At 34.4% G+C, this 21,115-nt stretch overlaps 1 protein-coding gene across 1 annotated transcript in view; it reads left to right on the top strand.

Moving 5' to 3' along the window:
• The window catches only part of LOC150107480 (YTH domain-containing family protein 1-like), a 171,688-nt gene that overhangs the window by 89,690 nt on the left and 60,883 nt on the right, over nt 1-21,115 (top strand). Inside the window, exon 3 of the mRNA XM_090391892.1 lies at nt 3,313-3,380. Coding sequence (XP_090248018.1) covers nt 3,313-3,380 — 68 coding nt within the window. The remainder of the gene's footprint in view (nt 1-3,312; nt 3,381-21,115) is intronic.

The following is a 21,115-nucleotide window of genomic DNA, read 5'->3' on the forward strand; positions in this document are numbered from 1 at the left end:
GGCCTATCATACCGAGGCAGCGGACTCGCAATCTTTACTTTCTAACTCTTCATTTTTGCATCAATTAACAACTCTTTCATATCTTCTCCATTGCATATTTCTCACCTAACTCATTTGTGCCAACCAAAACAATTAACTTGCTCGCTTCATTCTTGTGCATACTTACAGCATCACCAGCATCCTTTATCTTTGCACTTGGAAAACATGATTTTTCACTTTCACATTAAATATACCTCTTATCATCGAAACCTCTCCCCCCATACAATACTATCTCTTTTTTCTCACACTTTTATGCTTTTCCCATTCACTCTTTCTTTCATTCTTCGTCCTTCTGTACCACATGCCAATCATTTCTTCAGTCGCTCGAGCTCACTTTTTATCCTGTGAAGGAGTCCACGTAATTTAAAGTGCGTAATTTCTTTCCGCACTAGCATCTCATCATCGACATTATTATTACTTTCGACAACTTCCTTCAAACTCTCATTTATATTTTGTGCACTATCATTACTGCTTCCTCTACATTCTCTACCACACATTTTGACTATTCATTTGCTGCGTGCTCAAAATTAAAAGATATTCAAACCAAATTAAATGTCAGCCATATAAAATTAGTTCAACATGCACTTACTGGGTAGAACTACTTTTGATATGCTGCAATTAATACAAGAACATAAAGGAGTGTTAAATATTTATGCAATTGACAATAATTAAAATACATTAAACCAAAATCAGTGGTCTTTAATGGAAAAAAGTATTAATTATTGAAGCCTTTTTAGGAAATTACCAAAATGAGTTCAAATGTTGCTTAAATTTTAGAAGTCCCAACTAATTATATAAAAATGTATTTAAGATTAATATAACACTTTTTGATAGGAACAATGGAAACCTTTCATTGTGATGAAATTAACAGATTTGGTGTTTTATTCAGAAAATAAATATTGTTATTGCTATAATATTAGATCCAAGATTTATAATAAATTTAGTTTAATCCTTTATCCAAGTGTGAGCAAACAAAGTTTGTACCTGAAAGTATCTTCAGGACTGGAGTAAGGTGGTACAACGCCCTGGTGTTGTACCACCTTACTCCAGTCCTGAAGATACTTTCAGGCGAAAACTTTGTTTGCTCACACTTGGATAAAGGATTAAACTAAATTTATTATACTCTAACCAAGTGAAAAATAAACTTTCAACATCCAAGATTTAAGCTTGCATTTTTCAGGTCAGGCAAAACTGATTATATTAAAGAGTGTGCTAATTAGAGAAATCTGAATATGATATTTAAATAGCAAGTGATGAAAAGAAAAATATGAGTAAACTATGGCAGTGTATGATATCACCTCTTCATCTACTGCTATATTGTCATCAATTCAAAAGTAGAATCATCTGCACTCCCAAAAAAAAATTAAAAAAATAAATAAATAAAAAAGAACTGATGAGAATATATTGGCCATTTTGAGTGAGATAGCAAGAAAGCTTCTTTTGGCACCAGCATATGCAACCAAAGCATAAACAACAAATGTCTCGTATTGTGTTAATGTTTACACCAATTATTTAGCTATATTCTACATAGGGCTATCTTTATTATGGTGTTAATTTCAAATTTTCTATTCTATTCTCTCAGCCATATGGCTGGTGGGGGGGGGGGGGTGAAGTAGCACTATGCTACCATATTGGAAAATTTCAATTCAAATTTCAAATTGTTAACCAAAAAAATTGAAACTAAAAGAATCTCACCTCCTAGTTTATGAACATATCCCACTTAATGAAACATTAAATTTAATTAAATCTTCTCTCCTGATGGTAACATTCTCTTTTGCTTTGTGATGCAATTAGGTTATTCTGTTTGGCATAATAAAATTTATCTTCATATTGAAGGAATGGCAGTTGACTCCTCTTTTTGCCATTACTTGCAAATTTTTTCATGGAAAATTTTGAAGAAAATGAATTAACCTATTCCTCGCTAAAAACTCTCCCTCTGGTTGCACTGTATTGAAGATAATGCGTTTCCTATCTTGCCACATGGCCACAACTCTTTAGACATTCTTTGGTGCATTTAATGAACTCCCTAGAAAAAAATTTACCTTTGAACTTAAAAATGACTCCTGCTTGCCATTTTTAGACACTTCAATTACCAGACTTCCAGATGTTTGTTTGTCTTATATCATCCACATAGAGCTAGAGCTGTTTGATTAAATGACATTTTATTTCAAAAAGAATTAGTATACATTTTCAATTATTTCATTAATAGTGATTACAATCCTAATCAAATAAACTGGTTATTATACCCAACATCTAATATTAGACAAGCTAATAGAGAGCATGCCATTAAATACTCCAAATCTGTAAATTACATTCATCTGGAAGGAATAGCTTACACATGGATGGATTCACTTGCAAAATGTGGATGACACCGAGAATCCAATTTACTAGCTACAGTTCCTACGTATTTTGACTATGTAATTCAACACTTAGTTAAATTACACTTTAATTTCTGTGTTTCAGGCTTTATTTTGTGTATGCTTGTGTGCGCACACAGTTTATTGTGATACAACAGACCAGTAAACTTTGAATGGAGTATTGTAGTTGGTGCTTATACAAGTATTGTGCTGAACTTCTTTTTTTTTTCCCAGTGTTAGACTGTTAATGCATAACATTGTGCCAACAAGTGTCACCATCCAGTTGATCTTCTGTGATGTTGGTATGAGAAGTCCTAGGACAGTTACAAGAATCATACGGTTAGTGCAATGGCAGTGAAATGTAATAATAGTAGTCAGTAAAGGAACACAATGTTAAGGCTATATCCCATGTCATCAATGAGATATAGCCTTTCAGGTCCCAATAACTTTGGTTTTGCAACTTCAAAGTTATTTTGGTCTTACAGTAACTTTATCATATTTGCTGAAATTTTACAGACTTCCTGTGAGATGCTTTCAGCACTTCCACTGGATTCATGCCTCAATGAGTTCATGTTGTTCAGAGAATTAAAGAAGTGCTACTCATCATTATGTAGGTGTAACTAATAAACTGACCACTTATGTTTTGTTGTGCACCAATATTCCATAGAGGTGCACATGATTCATGTGCACCTTTTTATTTTCACTAAGTTCCACTCCTGCCAGATTTTAGGATAGATTACATCAGGAAGTTACCCATTCTAAAAACATGTAGATATTTCCATAAATAAATTTAAGTTGTTCTATTTTAGTATATATCATGGAATTATGTAACATATAATTTCATAAATTAAGATCGAAACATGCATAATATTGCTTATTTCATTGTAAATTTCTGAATTTTCATTTTTTCTAATAGTATCTAATGGCCCAAAAGATATAGGAAAGGATGAAGAGTTTGATTCTTGGCGAAATCAACCTCATCAGGTAAATGTTTAGTTAATGATTTAAAAAAAAAAAAATGGTGTTTTCAAGTACATCTTTGCATATAAAGTGTGAACTAAGGTCCTTCAATACCATTTTGTATTACAAAGTTTCCAGAGATATTGAGGCACCTTATTCTAAAATGATATGTAAATATAAGTACCATTGATAATGATGTGCGAGAAGTTCTAGAAGAAGCAGAGCATAATGATGTCAGATAAGAATGTTATGAACTCTCCACATGACTTAATAGGAAATCACATTGAAGGTCTTTCTATCTCAGAGCATAATTTTAAGAGGCTGTCAGCTTTCCCATAGACAAAAGGCCATATCCACATTGAACCGAGAATTGGTCCACTTGTATTTTCATTGAAAGAGACTTAAGGGCATTTGTTTTTCCTTGTTATTCCTTTTACTGGGGCATAGACACTAATAATAGGAATCCATGACTTATTTATAATCTTAATATAATAGACGAGTGTCCACTCTTTGGACATCCCTTCACACAGGATAAGATAGAAGAAAGCTATCATGCTATATAGAAGTCGTTACATGTGAGAAAGTTTATTTTTTGAGTCAGCTATAAGCTGTGAAGCATTCTCTTAACCTGAACAAGTATGGCTGAACACTCTTAACCTGTATGGGAGACTGTTATCTTAAGATCAACTCCTACATAATTATAATACTTCTTTTTTTTTACAACATTAAGAGTTTAGATCTTTTGTCTCCATTACAACTTGAATTGTTTCACTTTCTCATTGTTATGTGTTAACTGTAACATGTCATGTGCTCTGAAGATGCTGCTTTGAAATCCAGCAAAATATAAACCAATCAATAAACATCTTTTTTATAATTTAGTTTGTTCGGTATTGTAATACCGCTAAAATAAGTTTATGAAAATTTGTATTAGTGCTAGAATTCTCTCACTCCATTATTAATAATGTGTGATATTTTTTTCTAATTGGTTTATGAATAAAAATCATTACTCCTTTTGCTTCTTCTTCTTCTTTGGAAACTCCAATGTGGATATAGGTGGAATTATCTGTTTCATCTGAACTTTTTTTTTTTTTTTGTTCTTTCTGCTATTACTGTTAATTTGATATTTCTTTCTGTAAGAGTTTTGTCTAGATCTTGGTACTTGTAATGAATATGTCTGATACTCCAAGTAGCAACATTCCAGATATTCTTGTTTTTTATTTTTATTCTTTTCCTTGCCCTGCTCATGTCCATTAAACTGTCATAGTGGTTTTCCAGAGTGATAGCTTGGTTTCTTATAACCTGATATTTTGGCAAAGGAAAAAAAAAAATCAGCTGGGTTGGTTACCAGCTATCTGCAGCCAAGTTTGGTGGTGGGCTGCCACCTTAGCACTTCCAAACTTGCTCTTAGTCTCCATCTTCTTTGTACCTGAACAAGATTCTCAACTTGGGTTACTCAGGTTTCAGGATTGGGTTCATCACATGGAGAGGAAAGGTTAGATGATCATGCTTGAGTGGATCATATATTACACATCTGTTGCCTTTGATCTTCATTTTACTCATTGCAATGAGCAAATCACTTTGTGTTTAGTGTTGGAAATGTTATATAATAATGATAAAATAGTAGTAGTAAAGATAGATGACTATCTTTAAACAATTATCCATGTTAGAATTTTAAAAAAATTTTGTTTATTTTTATTCTTTTTCTTTTCCTTGCCCTGCTCATGTCCATTAATTTGAACCTAAGGAATAAGAATGTGAGTTATTTCTTCTGTAGTAGAAGAGGCAGAGATTCTAAAACTGTTAAATGCTTTTTTTGATAAATAAATCATTAAATCCATTTCATAAGAAGGTGGATTTAACATGTAATTCTTTCTTTAAAAAATAATTAGAATAACATAAAAAATGAGCGTGATGTAATACAAGCTTAATAGTCCCAACAATTTTTTTAAAAAAAATTAACACAAAAAACACAAGGAATACTATTTAAGGCCATATATTTCATCCTGAATATTGCAGTCAACAATGGTGACAATAGTTAATTACAAAGTAGAATGCAAACAATAGATCGATTTGAAAAAGTAACAGCCATGTGTTGTTATACATAAAATAACCCAACATTATAACTGATCAAATGTTGCAATAATTGTTATTCATTAGCTATTTAAATATATATATATATAGATATAGATATGTGATTAAAATAAGACTTTCCCATATCTTAGATAGAGAGAGAGGCAGTTGTTCTAGTTTAAGTTCAGACAGTGAAGTAAGGCCTCAGTGCTTTTTTAAATAGCTAACACCTCCTAGATGAGTCTTTGACTTCATGGGATTTTGGGTCATCATCATCATCATCATACGTATCAAGAATTTAGGCCTAGCATGGCCTGTTCTGGCCTTAGAAGTCATCGTTTAAGAGGACTTCCCGGTTTTCTTTTTCCTAATGGCTTGTACTTTAAGGCTTGTTTTGGGTGATAATAATAATGAATAATTAATATTGCAGTGCTTCCTCAGTTATCCCATTGAATTGTTTTATGTATAACATGACATGTCTCTTTCAAATCAATCCATTGTTTGCATTCTACTTTGTTATTAACTAATGTTGCCATTGATAATGGCCTGTGATATTCAGGCTGAAATATATGGCTTTAAATAAATAGTATTACTTATTCCTTGCATTTTTTCCCTGTTACTTGTGCCATGAGAGGTTTCGTTAAATTATCTCTTAATCAACAGTCCCAGCCTTTTGACTAGAATAGTGGTGACATTCAGCATATATGTGTGTGTGTGTGTGTGTGTGTGTGTGTGTGTGTGTGTGTGTGTGTGTGTGTGTGTGTGTGTGTGTGTGTGTACAGGACTGGATGCTATATATATATATATATGTATATATAGCATCCAGTCCTGTATGAATCTTCTTCTGACTAACTGACAATTGTAAGCTGTTATCTGATTGACATAGAATTAATAGATCTAAAAAAGGCTATTTAGTTATCTACTTCTTTTTCTGAGGTGAATTGGATCCTAGAATGGATTACATTTATTTTGGAAAGAAACTCTGTAACCCAGAGGAAAAGCTATTCCAAATTGCAAAAATGTCATCCACATATCTGTGCCATTGTTTCGACTAAAAGAAATATTTTCGAAGATATGTTGTTCAAAGTGTTCCATGAAGTTAGCAGTGGTTAGAGAAATAGGACTATCCATAGCTGTTGATATAATTTGTTTTTAAAAGTGAATAATAAAAAAGTGTATAATAAAATCAAATAGTTTTATGATGTCTGATGAAAATTCTGGTGGAGTATTCAATGATGTCCAGTATAAGAATATTAGTAAAAAGACATATCTATGCTGATCGTTATGTCAGAAGGGCCTAGATGAAGATCATTAGATAGGTATTTTGATTACTTATAAATGGGAGAGCCCTATTCAGTTAACAACTGGTCTTAATGTGAAATACTAGGTTTGTGAACTTTAGGTAAACAATATATATAATGTAGATAGACAAGTTTCAGAAGGCTTAAGTTTTTCCTTTAATCTTCATCCCAAATATTATCAATAAGAATTAAGCCTGTTCATCTGGCTGCTAGTAGGATCAGATGAGAGAGGTCTATACGTAGAATAGTCTTTAAGAAATAGTGACATTTTTCTATCATATTCTCTCTCTTATCTTTAATAACAACAGGCTTTCCTTTGACCACTTTGGTAATAATAAAATTGTTGTTTTTCTTTAAAGACTTCAGATCTTTAAATTCAGATGAAGAAATATTAGAACTCAAGGAGGTTTAGCATTGAAAATAGTTTTTGCATATTCAAACTGAATCAATCCTGTTACTGTTTAGGAAATAACTTTGCCATTTCTCTTTGGGAGAAATGACAAAGTTATGTCCTTTTGATAAAACAATCAGCTCAACCTGTGTTAATGGAAAATATTCATTGTTTTGATTGTCTTACATTAGCTACTATGGTGGTACTTTTTAGAATTTTTTGTTATTGTTTAATTGCTGATCTATTTTTTGTGTACTTGAAGATGTTTGTGAAATTTAGGTGAAAACTCTACAAATAAGTTTACTGTGAGTTTTGCTCCATTTTATAATTTCTTGTTGTTATTATTATTATTATTAGAGAGAGACTTTATTTCTGCATATACTCAATGAAGACTGCTTTTACAATTATAAAAAGTCTGTATTTTTAAGAGCCAGTAGCAGTGGCAAAGCACAACTCAGTAATTCTTATTTTCTGAGTAACCTGTTCAGTAGATACCATAATCAAGTCTTTATGAAATCAATTGTCTGCTTATCCATGACAAGGGAGGATTATTGTTTGAGATCTAAACAGAAAGGGAGTTTAATTTTGATTATAATTTCATTTAAATTATTAAAATGATTCTGTGGTATGTTTTATGTGATAAATAATTTCCTCTGTTTTATCCCTGCCTTATTGCATCAAAAATGCTTGCTTTGCTGATTATTATTAATTTTGTCACGATGAAATATGACCAATGTGAGGATAGGATATGCGAGCATTTTATTATCCTTTAAGAGCATTTAAATGTACCGCAAGGTAACAAACTAATCATGACACTCGAATATAAAATAAATGCTTTGTTGACAGTAATCAATTTATTCTGTTGGCACTGTGTCATACGACATCACCAGCCCTGCCCTGTTGACATACTTGGCAATTTTGGAGCCAGTCAGAATTCAGAAAACCCACTAGTGTAGCTAAATATATATTTTAACCTATGGTTTTATTTTATTGAGAGTTTTTAATCTTCAATTTTTTTTCATGAGAAATTCCAGATATACTGTATGGTGCAAAAAAAAAAAAAAAAAGGAATTGAATAACTACAACGGAGTAAACAGGTGTCAAAGTTCAGTTGTTTTTTTTTGTGCCACACTATATAAGTGTTGAAACTGAAAACGATCATGATCAATTACTGATAAAATTATGCGTTTTTGATTTATAAAAACGTGCATGCATGCGCGCGCACACACACACACACACAAGTAGGTTTGTTTTGTGTGACAAGTATAGTCCATTAGTACAATATGTGGACTGCTTTTTTATTTTTAAATTATTTTGTTTTTTATATTTAATTTTTACATAATTCAGAAATCTTACTCTAGAGACCAAACACAGAATTTTTTCTTGATACTTCAAGCCTCCAATAAGCAGATTGGCAGTCTCCCAGTGGGTGAACTTCATCTTCTCCCTAAAAGTTAATAAATTGCTTCAACACTGGTAATTACATGGGAGAAAAATTAGCCTTAGCATTAACAAAAGCTTATAAGCAAAAGATTATTATTACGGGTATCTCCATGGAGTCAGTAGACTCATCGTGGGAGACTCAAACTAGCAAAACAATATCTGTCATATCTCTTCTTGAATTCATTTACAGACGAAGAGCTCACAACTAAGTCAGGCAATGAATTCCGCTCATTCACCACCCTCCAGGCAAAAAACCTTTTTCTGACACCTTTGTTAACCACACTCTTCTTTAATTTCCAGGGATTACCTCTTGTTCTTCCATCACTATCACACAGCTGAAACATTTCCTCTGCATCAATCCTATAAAAACCTTTCAGTAATTTAAATGTTTCTATCATATCCCCTCTTCTTCTCCTATCAACCAATCTCTGCAGTCCACAAGCTCTCAATCTATCAATGTAGGGAGCATTTTTTACATCACTCACCAACTTAGTCACTCTTCTCTGAACCCTCTCCACAGCCTCCTCATCTCCAAGGAATCCAGGTGACCAGACCTGAGCACAGTAATCCAAATGTGGAAGTATCAACACTTTATAAAGGGGAATAATAACCTCTTTATCTCTGGATGTCAGTGTTTTCCTCAACAACCAAGTAATCCTATGTGCAATCTTGGACACCTTAGCAATGTGTCCTCTGAACTTCATCTCCCTATCTACCAACACCCCTAAGTCCCTAGTCTCATCAATCTCTTGGAGTACCTTTCCATCAATGTAGTACACAGTTGGTAATCTTTTAATCCCAAAATGCATGACTTTACACTTTTCCACATTGAACTGACATCCATTATCTTTTGTCCATTTTACCAGCTTGAACATGTGACTGTGATATATTAGATAACTGTACTCTACTCAGGCTGACACTGAACTAGTGAGAGATTTGCTGGAATGGTGAGGTAGAACAAAATCTTTCAAGTCGTGACCATAAACTTTTCTACAGTTCTTGTACAATTTTTATTCTGATTCTGCAGCTTCAGAGTCAGAACACTTCTTGCTTCTCCTCTAATTCTGATTGTCTGATACCATAATGTAGCTGAGCCTGCAAACTATTCAGTTTCAGACTTTTTCGGAAGGTATTTGTCGCAAGGTATACATAGAATTCAAGAAACTGTTTTCTTGGGGAGAGGGTGTGGCGACAATACATATTATCTGGGTCAGAAGGGGGGGAAGCAGGTACATATGCATACTTATAAGAATAAATAATAGAAAAACAAAATATGAGTGAAAGAAGGAAAAACGTAGATTTCAGTTAATCATTTGCTTAACATCGGTACAACGAGTGACATATCAGAAGCTAAGAAGTTTTGTATGGTGTCTTTACACAAAAAAAAGGCCAAACTCAATTTTTCATTTCTTAGCTTTTTTGAAATTCCTTATAGCTAAGGAATTGAAATGTTCTCAAGGAAGCTTGAGTAAAGTATTGAGACAGTATTCTAATAACTGGAGTTTTCAAAATAATTACTGCATTAGAAGTTGTAAGGTAATACTGAAGTATCAAGAGATGAGGAGGTTGAATATCACGAAGAAACACTGCTTCTGAAATATAAGGTATTTTCACAGGAGATGGAAAGAACTAGATGTGAATGTGCCTAAGACATTGAGATGACTTCACAAATTGGGTTTTAAATCGTGTGCGCTGTTTATGACTTCCAAGCAGAAGGCAGCTAGAGTGCGATGGTGTAAGTAAAGACTGTTGTGGGGTAAAGAGGACTAGAAAACGGTACTTTTTAGCAATGAAAGTATGTTTTGTGTGTCCCATGGTCATCAAGGGATACTTGATTGGCATCTTAAATAAGATGCATTTGATAAAGAATGAATGAAATGTGAAATTTGCAACCTCTGTCATGGTGTGGACTTGTATGACTGCAGAAGGTCCAGGTAGGCTGTGTGTTGTGTACAAAAGAGTCAATTCCAAAGTGCACCAAGAAATTCTTGAGCACATTATTATTATTATTACATGACACCTCCAAGGAGTCCAAAGACTTATCGAGGGAGGGCACCCTCTAGAACTCTTCATTTCTACCACTCAATCCAATTACAGTGAACCGCAACTACACTGTCATCGTCAACTACACCAACGCCATTCTACTGCCTACCACAACCACTAGTATTTTCACAGACAATTGCAAACATCCATGCCCACGACGGGATTCTAATCCACAGCCTTTTGCCTGGAGAGCGGATAAGCTAACCAGCCAGGCCAGCAGATTGGTGATTTCCTTTTCCAACAAGATTCAGCTTCTTGTCACACTCCCAAAACCACTACTAGATGTCAAAGAAAGGCAAATCATTGTAATTCCTTGGCTGACAAACTTGCGAGATTTAAACCTCATTGAGAATTTGTGGGGAATTATGAAGAAATGTCTTCAAGAAGTTCTCCCAAGAGACAAAAATGAACTTGTTTCTAGTCTGCAGACCATATGGGGATGTTTTGATAAAAAAAAAAAAAAAAAAAGATTGTGAACCGCTAGTAAATAATGTGCCCAACTGTTTATGAACGGTCATAAAAGCTAAGGTGGATGCTACAAAGTACTAATTTTCATGTTATATCCCATTGACAGTAATTTTTGCGCATTTATTTTTGCATTATTCTAATATTTTGAACCATGTTAAAAATCATTCTAATTTTCTGAATGTTTTCAAATAACAGTTTTCTTAAAGTATTTACTAAAAATAAAGAGCCAAAAGGCTTCAGTTCGGTGATGCAAAATTATATAAATCAAGTGGATATTAAATCCTGCATTATTTCAAAGCCGAATGTAGAAACTATGAAATTGTTTCTACATTCGGCCATGAAGTTACTCTCTCTCAGAGCATAATACTTAATCAACTTTGATATAGAAGTGGTGACCTTGATGAGCGTCATACTGATACCAGGTTTCAAAAACATTCATCTTGCAAGTTAAATGCTTTTGGATCAGAAAAAAAAACACGATTCACTTCACATAAACTGAGCTTAATGAAACTGTTCCTAAAATCCTTTGTAAATATCTGTTGAGGAAAATCATTATTGCTATAAAACAAAATGAAGGAATATTTTGTAGGTAATTGAATTTGGATGAACAGTTACAAAATAATAAGGGATGTTGGGGGGGGGGGGGGTACTTGAACTGAATTTAATAAACTTATTAACCAGTTTTAGTATATAACAAGAACTCTATCAAAATTAGACAGTTGGATATGAGTATGGGCTTGAGAGTTCATTACATTTTTTACCTTATCTGAACTATTTCCCTGAAAATCTTGCATCTGTTTGCAAAGAACAGGGAGAAAAGTTTTATTGCAACATTAAAATAGAGAAAAGGTACTAGGAAAGATGAACATAATTATTACTAGATGCAACACAGAAAGTCCCAGAGATAATACATAAAAGAATGGTAACCAAGTGTAACTTTTAAGTGTAAGTGCCGGCCTGGTTGGTTGAGTGGTTAGCATACCAGCTCTCCAGCCAAAAGGCTGCAGGTTCGAATCCCACCACGGGCATGAAGTTTGTGATTGTCTGAAAATACTAGTAGTAATAGTGGGTAGTAGATGGTGTTGGTGTAGATGATGATTTGTACGAGTGTGGTCTGAAAAGTTCTCAGCCTAACAATGAAAAATCGAATTTATACTTTCAAAATTATTTTTATTTTCAACATGATCTCCCTTAAGACTAATACATTTATTCCAGCAATGCTCCGGCGCCATTATCCTGTCCCTGTAGTGGTTCTCAGTAAGATCTGCAAAATACCCCTCTACAGCTGCAATCACGTCTTGATTTGAAGAAAAACACTGACCATTGAGGAAGATTTTTGGTTTTGGGAAGAGATAGAAGTCAGAGGGAGCCAAATCTGGGGAATACGGTGGATGTTCCAACAATTCATAGTGCAGATCCCTTAATTTTCCCATTACCAAAACACCTTTGTGGGCAGGCACATTGTCCTGATGAAAGATAATTTTTTTTTCTTCTGCAAACCAGGTCTTCTCTCATGAATTTTTTTGTCTAGTCTGGTTAAAAGATCGGAATAATATTCCCTGGTTATTATTTTACCCTTTTTTAGATAATTAATAAACAAAATGCCTTCACCATCCCAAAACTGAGTTTGTCTTCTTTGGCGCTGAACAACCAGTGGTGAATCCAAGTCTCGTCCATAGTAATAAATCGATGCACAAAATCAGTTTTATTCTTGTTAAAATGCTCCAAGCACTGTTCAGAGATTTTCATGTGAATGCGTTTTTGATCTGCTGTGAGCAAGCACGACTCCCATCCGCAAAGCTTTTTTATTTGCAATTCTTCATGCTAAATATATCCTATACGTTCTTTTGAAATGCCTAGTTTCAGCAATTTCATGCACTTTGACTCGCTGGTCATTCAATACTATATCATGCACTTGATCAACGATTTCTGGTGTTGTTACACTTTTTGAATGTTCTTCACGTGGATCATCTTCAAGGCTGGTACGGCTATGTTTAAACTCGGCAGCCCATTTCTTAATTGTGGAAAACGAAGGAGAAGAGTGCCCATAAACTTTTATCAACTTCGAATGAATTTCTTTTGACGTTAAACCTTCTTTTACAAAGAATTTTATAACTGTACGATACTCAATTTTATTCATTTCAAGGGATACAGACAACACTTATGCTTCAAGCAGCTGTATAAAACAAACTACTTGATATTTGTACGAGTGTGGTCTGAAAAGTTCTCAGCCTAACAATGAAAAAACGAATTTATAATTCCAAAATTATTTTTACAATTTCACATGGATGCTTATGACAGATGTACCAACTTGGAAAAAAATATCTTGCCGATAGTGTGTTGTCATCCATGGTCGAGGCCAAGAAAACATTTCAGACCATCCTTGTAGTTTGAGAATTGAGTGGAGACATAGTTTTAGAGTAGGTACCCTCCCTTGATGAGTCTTTGGACTCCTTGGGGTGTTATATAATAATAATAATAACTTTATGAAGTCAGGATGAATAATGATAAATAATTATTTTTTTATTGATGAGAAGAGCTTCTCATCTCCTGCAACCCTCTTGCTAGAGGATGCTACCGGACGACGACAAATCATTTTTTGTATTTTGCGCTTTTTTTTTTCCTTCTCTCCCAGTTGATTTTCTTTAACAACATATAATGCAAAATGATTTGTTAGTATAACAGTTTCTTCTGTGATATATTTAATATAAGAATTTCACATGTAAATATTATATGGTAAGTCCTCGACTTATGGATTCGAGTTATGAATCCATTTAAGTTGAGTACAACCATGTATCATAGATAAGTGGTTGCTGTATACAAAATTGTTCTGCTTCACAAAGGTGGTGATAAAGCTAGGGCAACAAATTATAGGCCAATCTGTATATCTGGAGTTGTAGTTAAGATACTGGAGAGCAATGCTCCAGAAACACTGAATATGCCAGCCACAGTAGATCACGTGAGTGATATACTTTACATAAATATTGTTATAGGCAATGTTTTAAAAAACTAAATGTTATGACTGATGACAAAACAAAGTAATACATTCTTTAATTCCCTCTATACACTAAACATATTATACAGAAATATGCTTTCCATTAATGAGGGGTTAAGTGATATAAATTATCCATGAACAGTAATATAATAGGAAAGATAAATAATAAAATCCACAAAAAGAAAGTAGGTAGCACTTGCTGTGGAGCCAGACTTGCTTTTCATGATGCATTCAGTTACATGATCTGGTCTTTGACTTGCTTTTGCAAGATAAATGTGTTTTTTAAAATATTATTAAAAAGCATTTTTGTTATGTAAAATTGCATAATATTGTGAGCTATGAGAATAAACTTAGGACAACATTATATTACAATTGTGCACCTACTTAAAGGGTAAAGGTGACAGAATAAGATATATAGATGTACTAGGTCCTTTTTTTTTCCTTTTTTTTTTTTTTTGATTGGTGTGCAATAGTATGGTGTATGAGTCCTTTATTAATTAACATTGCCACACGGATGCATTATGGTTTTATTCAGTTTTTTCAGCTAGCAAAGAATGTGTACTGACACCTGTTGTTTTCCAAAAAAAAAAAGGGGTGGGGTCGGATGTACTACAGAATTAATTAGATTGTGCTGATTTTAATTTGTGTTTATTATTATCAGTTTATTTTGTTAATGAAATTATAGTGAGTAAAGTACAATTTTTTATCTATTATTTTTAAATAATAGATTGTGTATTACATATGCTGTGCGTGTTGTGTGCTGTATATACGTGTAAGATTAATATTGAATTTATAAATTAATGCAGTGATTTGATTAAAAATTTATTCAATGGAAATTATAATAACTGTAATTAAAGCATATTCATAAGTTGAAAAACTTACATGTTTTCTTGAGCATTTCAAGTGTGCAAGATTTACTGTTTTCAAGTAAAGTGCCATAACTATAAACAGGTAATGGCAGCTTATTTTTCTAGTTTTTCTAGCTTCTTGACTGAAATGAAAACTGGAACTGTGACCTGTAGTTGAGCATGTGTGAAGTGAAAAGAATATTGTTATACTGATAATACTGGAATGAGAGTAAGGATGGGATTTTTGGAACTCGGTAGCGGATATTTATGAAGTCTTGAGTGGTAAGACATCATGTGTTAGATGGCGGTGAGTTATTGATAGTAAGCGGTAAGAGAGCCAGTGGTGAGTTAGCGTAGTAAGACAGTGGACATTTAAGTTAGTGAAAATGTGATTTACATAAATGGCACTGAAAACTAATTGGAGATGTGAATGTGGAGTTGGTAAAGATGAGGCAAGAGATTAAAAGTATGAGGAATGAACTGAGGAGAATTACAGACTTGCATGGGAATATGAGGAGGAATGGGACAAAAGATTTGAAAGAAATATCAATTGATTTGAGAGTGGCAATATACAGAGATTCAATGATAAGAGGAATGAGTGAAAAGGTGCAAGATCTATTTTCCAGGAGGTAGAATGGGAAGGATGGAAGCATTAGATAAGAGGAATACGTGAGCAAAAGAGTTGGTAGTGGTAGTTGGCACGAATGATTTGACTAGCAAAAATAAGAATGTAAGGAGGGATGTCATGAGGCTGTTAAGAGAGTGAAAGATAAGAGTGTGGTAGGTAAGGTAGTCAGCATGTTGCCTAGGTATGATAAAAATGAGTTGAGAAGGCGAGCAAAGATTATGAATGGTATGCTAGCAGATTTATTTATATTTATTTAGCATATGGCTCACACATGAAAAGTTACATTACATTAATTCTTAATATATATGGATATAGTAATAGACATGTGCAATAATAAGACATAATACATTAAGTTTTAATAATGGCAACCTGTGAGCAGACATATAAATACAAAATTAATAATGGAAAAACTCACAAAAAGATTATTTAATAGTATAATTTTTGCCTGTGTGTCACAGGCATCTTCATTACATTTTAAGCTCAAATTAAACAATAACTGACAATTCCAAAAAGTGCCACCTAAGTAACTAGTGTAAGATAACTAAAAAGGTCAATAAATTTCCTAACAAAAAAAAAAAAAAAAAAAAAAATTGTATATACAATAAAAAATTAGGAAAGATTAACTGAATTATAAAGTACTATCTCCCATAAAGGGGATAGATGTAAACCATCAGATCTGTTTAAGTTAGGAGAGTGAAGTAAAGTTTCACATATTTCTTTATAAAGCTGTTCCATGAGGAACCAATTTCCAATGAACTCTATGTCTAGTGATGATGGCATGTGCTACATGTCCAGACTGTTCAGGTTCAAGGTATTGAATATAAGACTGGTGTTCTTCTAGCCGAATAGAGGTAGATCTTCCTGTTTGTCCGAAATAAGATAATCCACAAAAGCAAGGAATCTGGTAAACACCTGGATAATTAAGATGTGGAAGCTTGTCCTTAGGAGAAGTGAGAACGGTGGAGATTTTCCTGAATGGTCGAAAGGCAACAGAAATATTCAGTGGTTTTAAAACTTTTGCTATACGTTCACTAATGCCTTGTACATAATGGATAGGAATGGGCGTTATTTCTTCTGTATTTGAAGAGGAAGACATTAAAACTACTCAAAGCTCTCTTGATGAAGGAATTCTTATATCCATTAGATAGAAAGGAAGAAGTAATATATTGCAGTTCTTTCTGTAATTGATTGTCTGAAGAACAAAAGGAGTCGGCCCGATGAATCAGTGTTTTAATAGTTCCTGCCTTTTGACTGGGATGGTGATGAGATTCAGCATGGACATAAGGGCCTGTACGAGTCTTCTTTCTATAGACTGAGAAATGTAGGTTTTCATCTGGTTGGTGAAGAATTATAAGATCTAAAAAGGTTAACTGCTTATTTGATTCTACTTATAGGGTAAACTGGATCCTTGGATGAAGTGCATTTAACTTAGTGAGAAACTGTTGAAGTTCATCAGAAGAGCCATTCCATATAGCAAAAATGTCATCGACATATCTGAACCAATGAGTAGGTCTGGGAGAAATGTTGTCAAAGATACGTTGTTCAAAATGTTCCATAAAGAAGTATTACAAAATGTTTGATTTTGTAATACATTCTGGTTATTTTTCCTTTAAAAATAAGTTGTATCAACAAATTGAAGGAACAACAATGGGCAATCCTCTTTTTCCTGCTATCTCCAACTTCTTTGTTATCCATTAGTTTTATTATTGTTTTGCATGGGACAACTGGCAGACTGCGCCATGCCTCCAGACAAAAGTTGGTAGCCCGCTTCTATATGTGTGGTGAGTGACAAAACCTGATCACAGTAGCTTCATTTGTCTGAATCTGGCCTGTTCCACTGGAACTTGTTCTATTATCTTAGGGGCAATTCTATTGAGGATGAGCCTTTCTAGGAGCTTATAACAGGTGCTAAGCAGGGCTATTGGTTGGTAGTTTTCTGGTTTGTTGTTGGTTTTTCTTGGTTTTAAGATGGGGATAATTGTCTTATTAAACTCTTTCGGAAGTCTACCAGTCTGGAGGATGTCAGAGAAAAAGCAAGCCAAACCACTGTCGAGCTTCTTTTGGCCTGTCTTCAAAATATGTCCGTTGGATCCTTCCAACGGACATATTTGTCAAGACAGGCAGCACATTTTCCATTCGGCTTTCTGGAAGTTCCAGTGAGGATGTTGGATGGATCTGACAAGGGGTACCTGCAGACCTACCTCTGCTATAAATTCGATGCAAGAGATCTATCTTTTGCATTGAAAATTAGGTGCATGTTGTGAATTTCTACCCATTCAGTCAAAGTCTCTTTGCATTCATTGTTGGAAGCATATTTCCGTAGGGTGTGGTGGCTGTTAAAGTCGCCTATATTCATCGCAGGGTGGTTGTACACTGGTAGATGTTATGGAGGCCACGAGGACATGGGGGTTTATACACTTTGGTAATGGGTATGTTCCCTGTCATAGTTGTTATCAGATGCACGCCGCCGACAATGCTAGTTGTAATGAGGTGGGAATCTTCTAGTGTACTACATAAGTGGCAAGGCCATGTGCATGATGGTAAGTTGCTTCAATGATAATGTAACCAGGAATTCGGTCCCTGAGGTGGAGCTGATCCTCATCCTTACATGAGTCTCTTGAACAAGAACAATGTCGACATTGTTGTCATATAAGATCTTTGAGAGGTATTCACATTTTGCTCTACATATACCCTCAATGTTAATTTGCCAAATTCGGACAACAGGTCCAATATTTCTAGTCATCACCTTAAGAGATCTAATTCGTGTGTTTGAGTTCATGTGTGCTGTAACCAGGAGATCGAGTAGATAGTCTGTTACCAAGTCGCTCTAGCTCTTTAGTATCCAGGGTACACTCCACGAGGAATTCCTATAACTAGAATTGCACCGACTAGCAGAATTGTGTGAGGAGAAAGGAGTTCATTTTGTGAATGTGTGGGATGAGTTTCAGGGGTTGGTAGAACTTTATAAAAGAGATGAGCTGCATTTGAATGGATTATTGCGAGTCATTTGGAGAGACTGTTGCTGCAAGAGAGAATGACTGAAGTGAATGTAATACCTGAGGAAGAAAGAGGTGTTGTGGAAGAGCAGGAATGTAAGGTAGGCAAGTTTGTGAATGGAGACGTGAGCGGCATGAGTGAAGATAATAAGAGAGAAGAGAACACAGAGTGTACAGGGAAATGTGGAGGTCAGGGTGGAAAGAGGGACACTCCATAAAAAGTGTAGATGATGGTTTCAGGAATAGATGTGAGAGTATACACAAGAAAGGATTAAGATGGTCAAAAATGTGGGGGTGACATTTAGGTCTGAGAAGGTGTTTAATATCAGTGATGATAGACAGGAATGGGTAGGAGAGCATGTAGAGCAGTAATATCCAGGAAGTGGGGTTAGTGGGACTTGTTATAGAAACAGAAATGAACTACTGTGTATGTTAACAAATAATATTAGTATTCGAAACAAGGAGAATGAAATTGTAGCATTGATAGAGTTCATTGGCCCAAAAATTGTTGGTATAAGTGAGACATGGTTGAACGAGGGGTGGCATTTTGTGACAGTGATTGAGATGGAGGAATATGTAGTCTTTCATGAAAATGGACAAAGCAAAAAAAAAGGGAGGAGGAGTGTTTTTGATGATGGCAGAGGGGTTGTGCCCATCTTCCATGGAGATGCAAGGAGTAAATACTGACAGTGTCTTTGAAGCAGTATGGCATGAGGTGGAAGTCAACAGAATGAAATGTTTATAGGGTGTTGCTATTGATCTGTTAATGTGGAAGGCAGTGAGAAGGAAAGGTTAGACATATTAGTCTGGCTAATCAGAAAGGGGTAATCATTATAGGCAATTTCAATTATAGTAATATAGACTGGAATGAAGAGACAGCATCAGGAACCAAAGAGAATGAATTTCTTGAGTTTTTAAGGGATAACTATCTTATGCAGTCCAGTTACTTTTTTCTTGAGACACTGGAGTAAGAAAAGATTCAGCTGGGTGGATTGCTGTCCATCTGCAGCCTAGTTTGGTGGTGGGGCTGCCACCTTAGGGCCTCCAAACTTGCCCTAAGTCTCTCTTCTCTCATTTGTATCTGATGAAGCTTTCCACTGTGAGTTAGTACCCAGTCTTCCACTTGGTTGCTCAGGTTCCAGGGTTCACCATGTGGAGGTGAGAGTTGAATTGGGGAGGAGAGGCAAGGTGATCCTACTTGAGAGGATCATCTATTGTGCATCCATCCCCTTTGAACCTCTAAAACTGACATAATGCTTGCTGCTAACTATATACTGGAAGAAATAACATTATAAGAAATCCAACAAAGCAAATCAGGAAAATTCCCTCAAAACAACTTTTAAAATTATTTAGCAATGTCTGGCAGCAAGGAACAATTCCAGAAAGTTTGAATAACACAGTTATCTTCCCAGTATTTAAAAAAAGGCAATAAGTGCAACTGTGAAAACTACAGAGGAATAAGTCTTCTAAATATTGGTTATAAGTTGTATGCACAAATATTAACTTGAAAACTTAAATCATATGTAGAAGATAAACTTTGCAAAGAACAAAATGATTTTTGAAAAGGACGATCATGCATTGACCCAGCTTTCCCATTAAAATTTTAATGGGAAAAACATTACAAATACAACATAGAAATGCACATGCCATTTGTAGACTACCAGAAAGCCTTTGACAGAGTCGTAAGGAACAAACTGGACCATACTCAAGATTTTAAACATTCCAAATCAGCTGCTTGCTGCAATAACTAACATGTATCAGAACAGCCAAATAGCACTAAGAATCAATGAAAAGGTTACAGAATGAAAATCAATAAACAGAGGAGTCTGTCAAGGATGTCCAATGTCACCACTGTTATTTAATATCTATATAGATGAATTAGTAAAGAAATGGAAGGAAAATATAAAATCAGCATTTAAACTGAATCATGGAACCATGCTTAATACCCTTTTGTTTACAGATGATCAAATAAACATAGCAAGAAGTGAGGATGAACTCTAAAAATCAATACATGCCTTAAACATGAATGCAAATATCAACAGACAAAACAAAAATCATGGCTTTTAAAAAAGCATTTCCAGTCAGAAGTAAAATCATGATTGAAAATAAAATTTTAGAAGGTAAGAATAGAGACTAATAAGAATAAGAACTTTGACATCTAAATTTCAAATTTTCTCAAGATACAGGAATGATCAATAATACTTTCAAACCTAACCAAGTTAAAAAGCATATAAGAATAAGAGTTTATAAAGTTTTGGCAAGACCTTCTATACTGTACAGAAGTGATGGACCATAAAAACTGCAGAAAGAATTGAAACTGGATAAATGAAATTCCTGTGAAGGACAGCAGGCTAACAAAAGAAGCAGCACAGAAATATGTAAAGAACTAAAAATAGACTCAGAATTGAACAATGTACACACACACACGCACACACACGTGGGTCTTCAGTCCTCAGTAATAAATTCTGTATTAAATGATGGAATGGACACTGGACTGACAACATTGAATCACAGATTTGATTTTTCTAATTTATTCATGTCTCTTCCTACCTTGATGACTGCCACAAATTAATTTC

The sequence above is a fragment of the Typopeltis vanoorti genome, chromosome 4, assembly GCF_054136105.1.
Source record: "Typopeltis vanoorti isolate ZY-2024b chromosome 4, IOZ_Tvanoo_1.0, whole genome shotgun sequence".
Taxonomy (NCBI): Eukaryota; Metazoa; Arthropoda; class Arachnida; order Uropygi; family Thelyphonidae; genus Typopeltis; species Typopeltis vanoorti.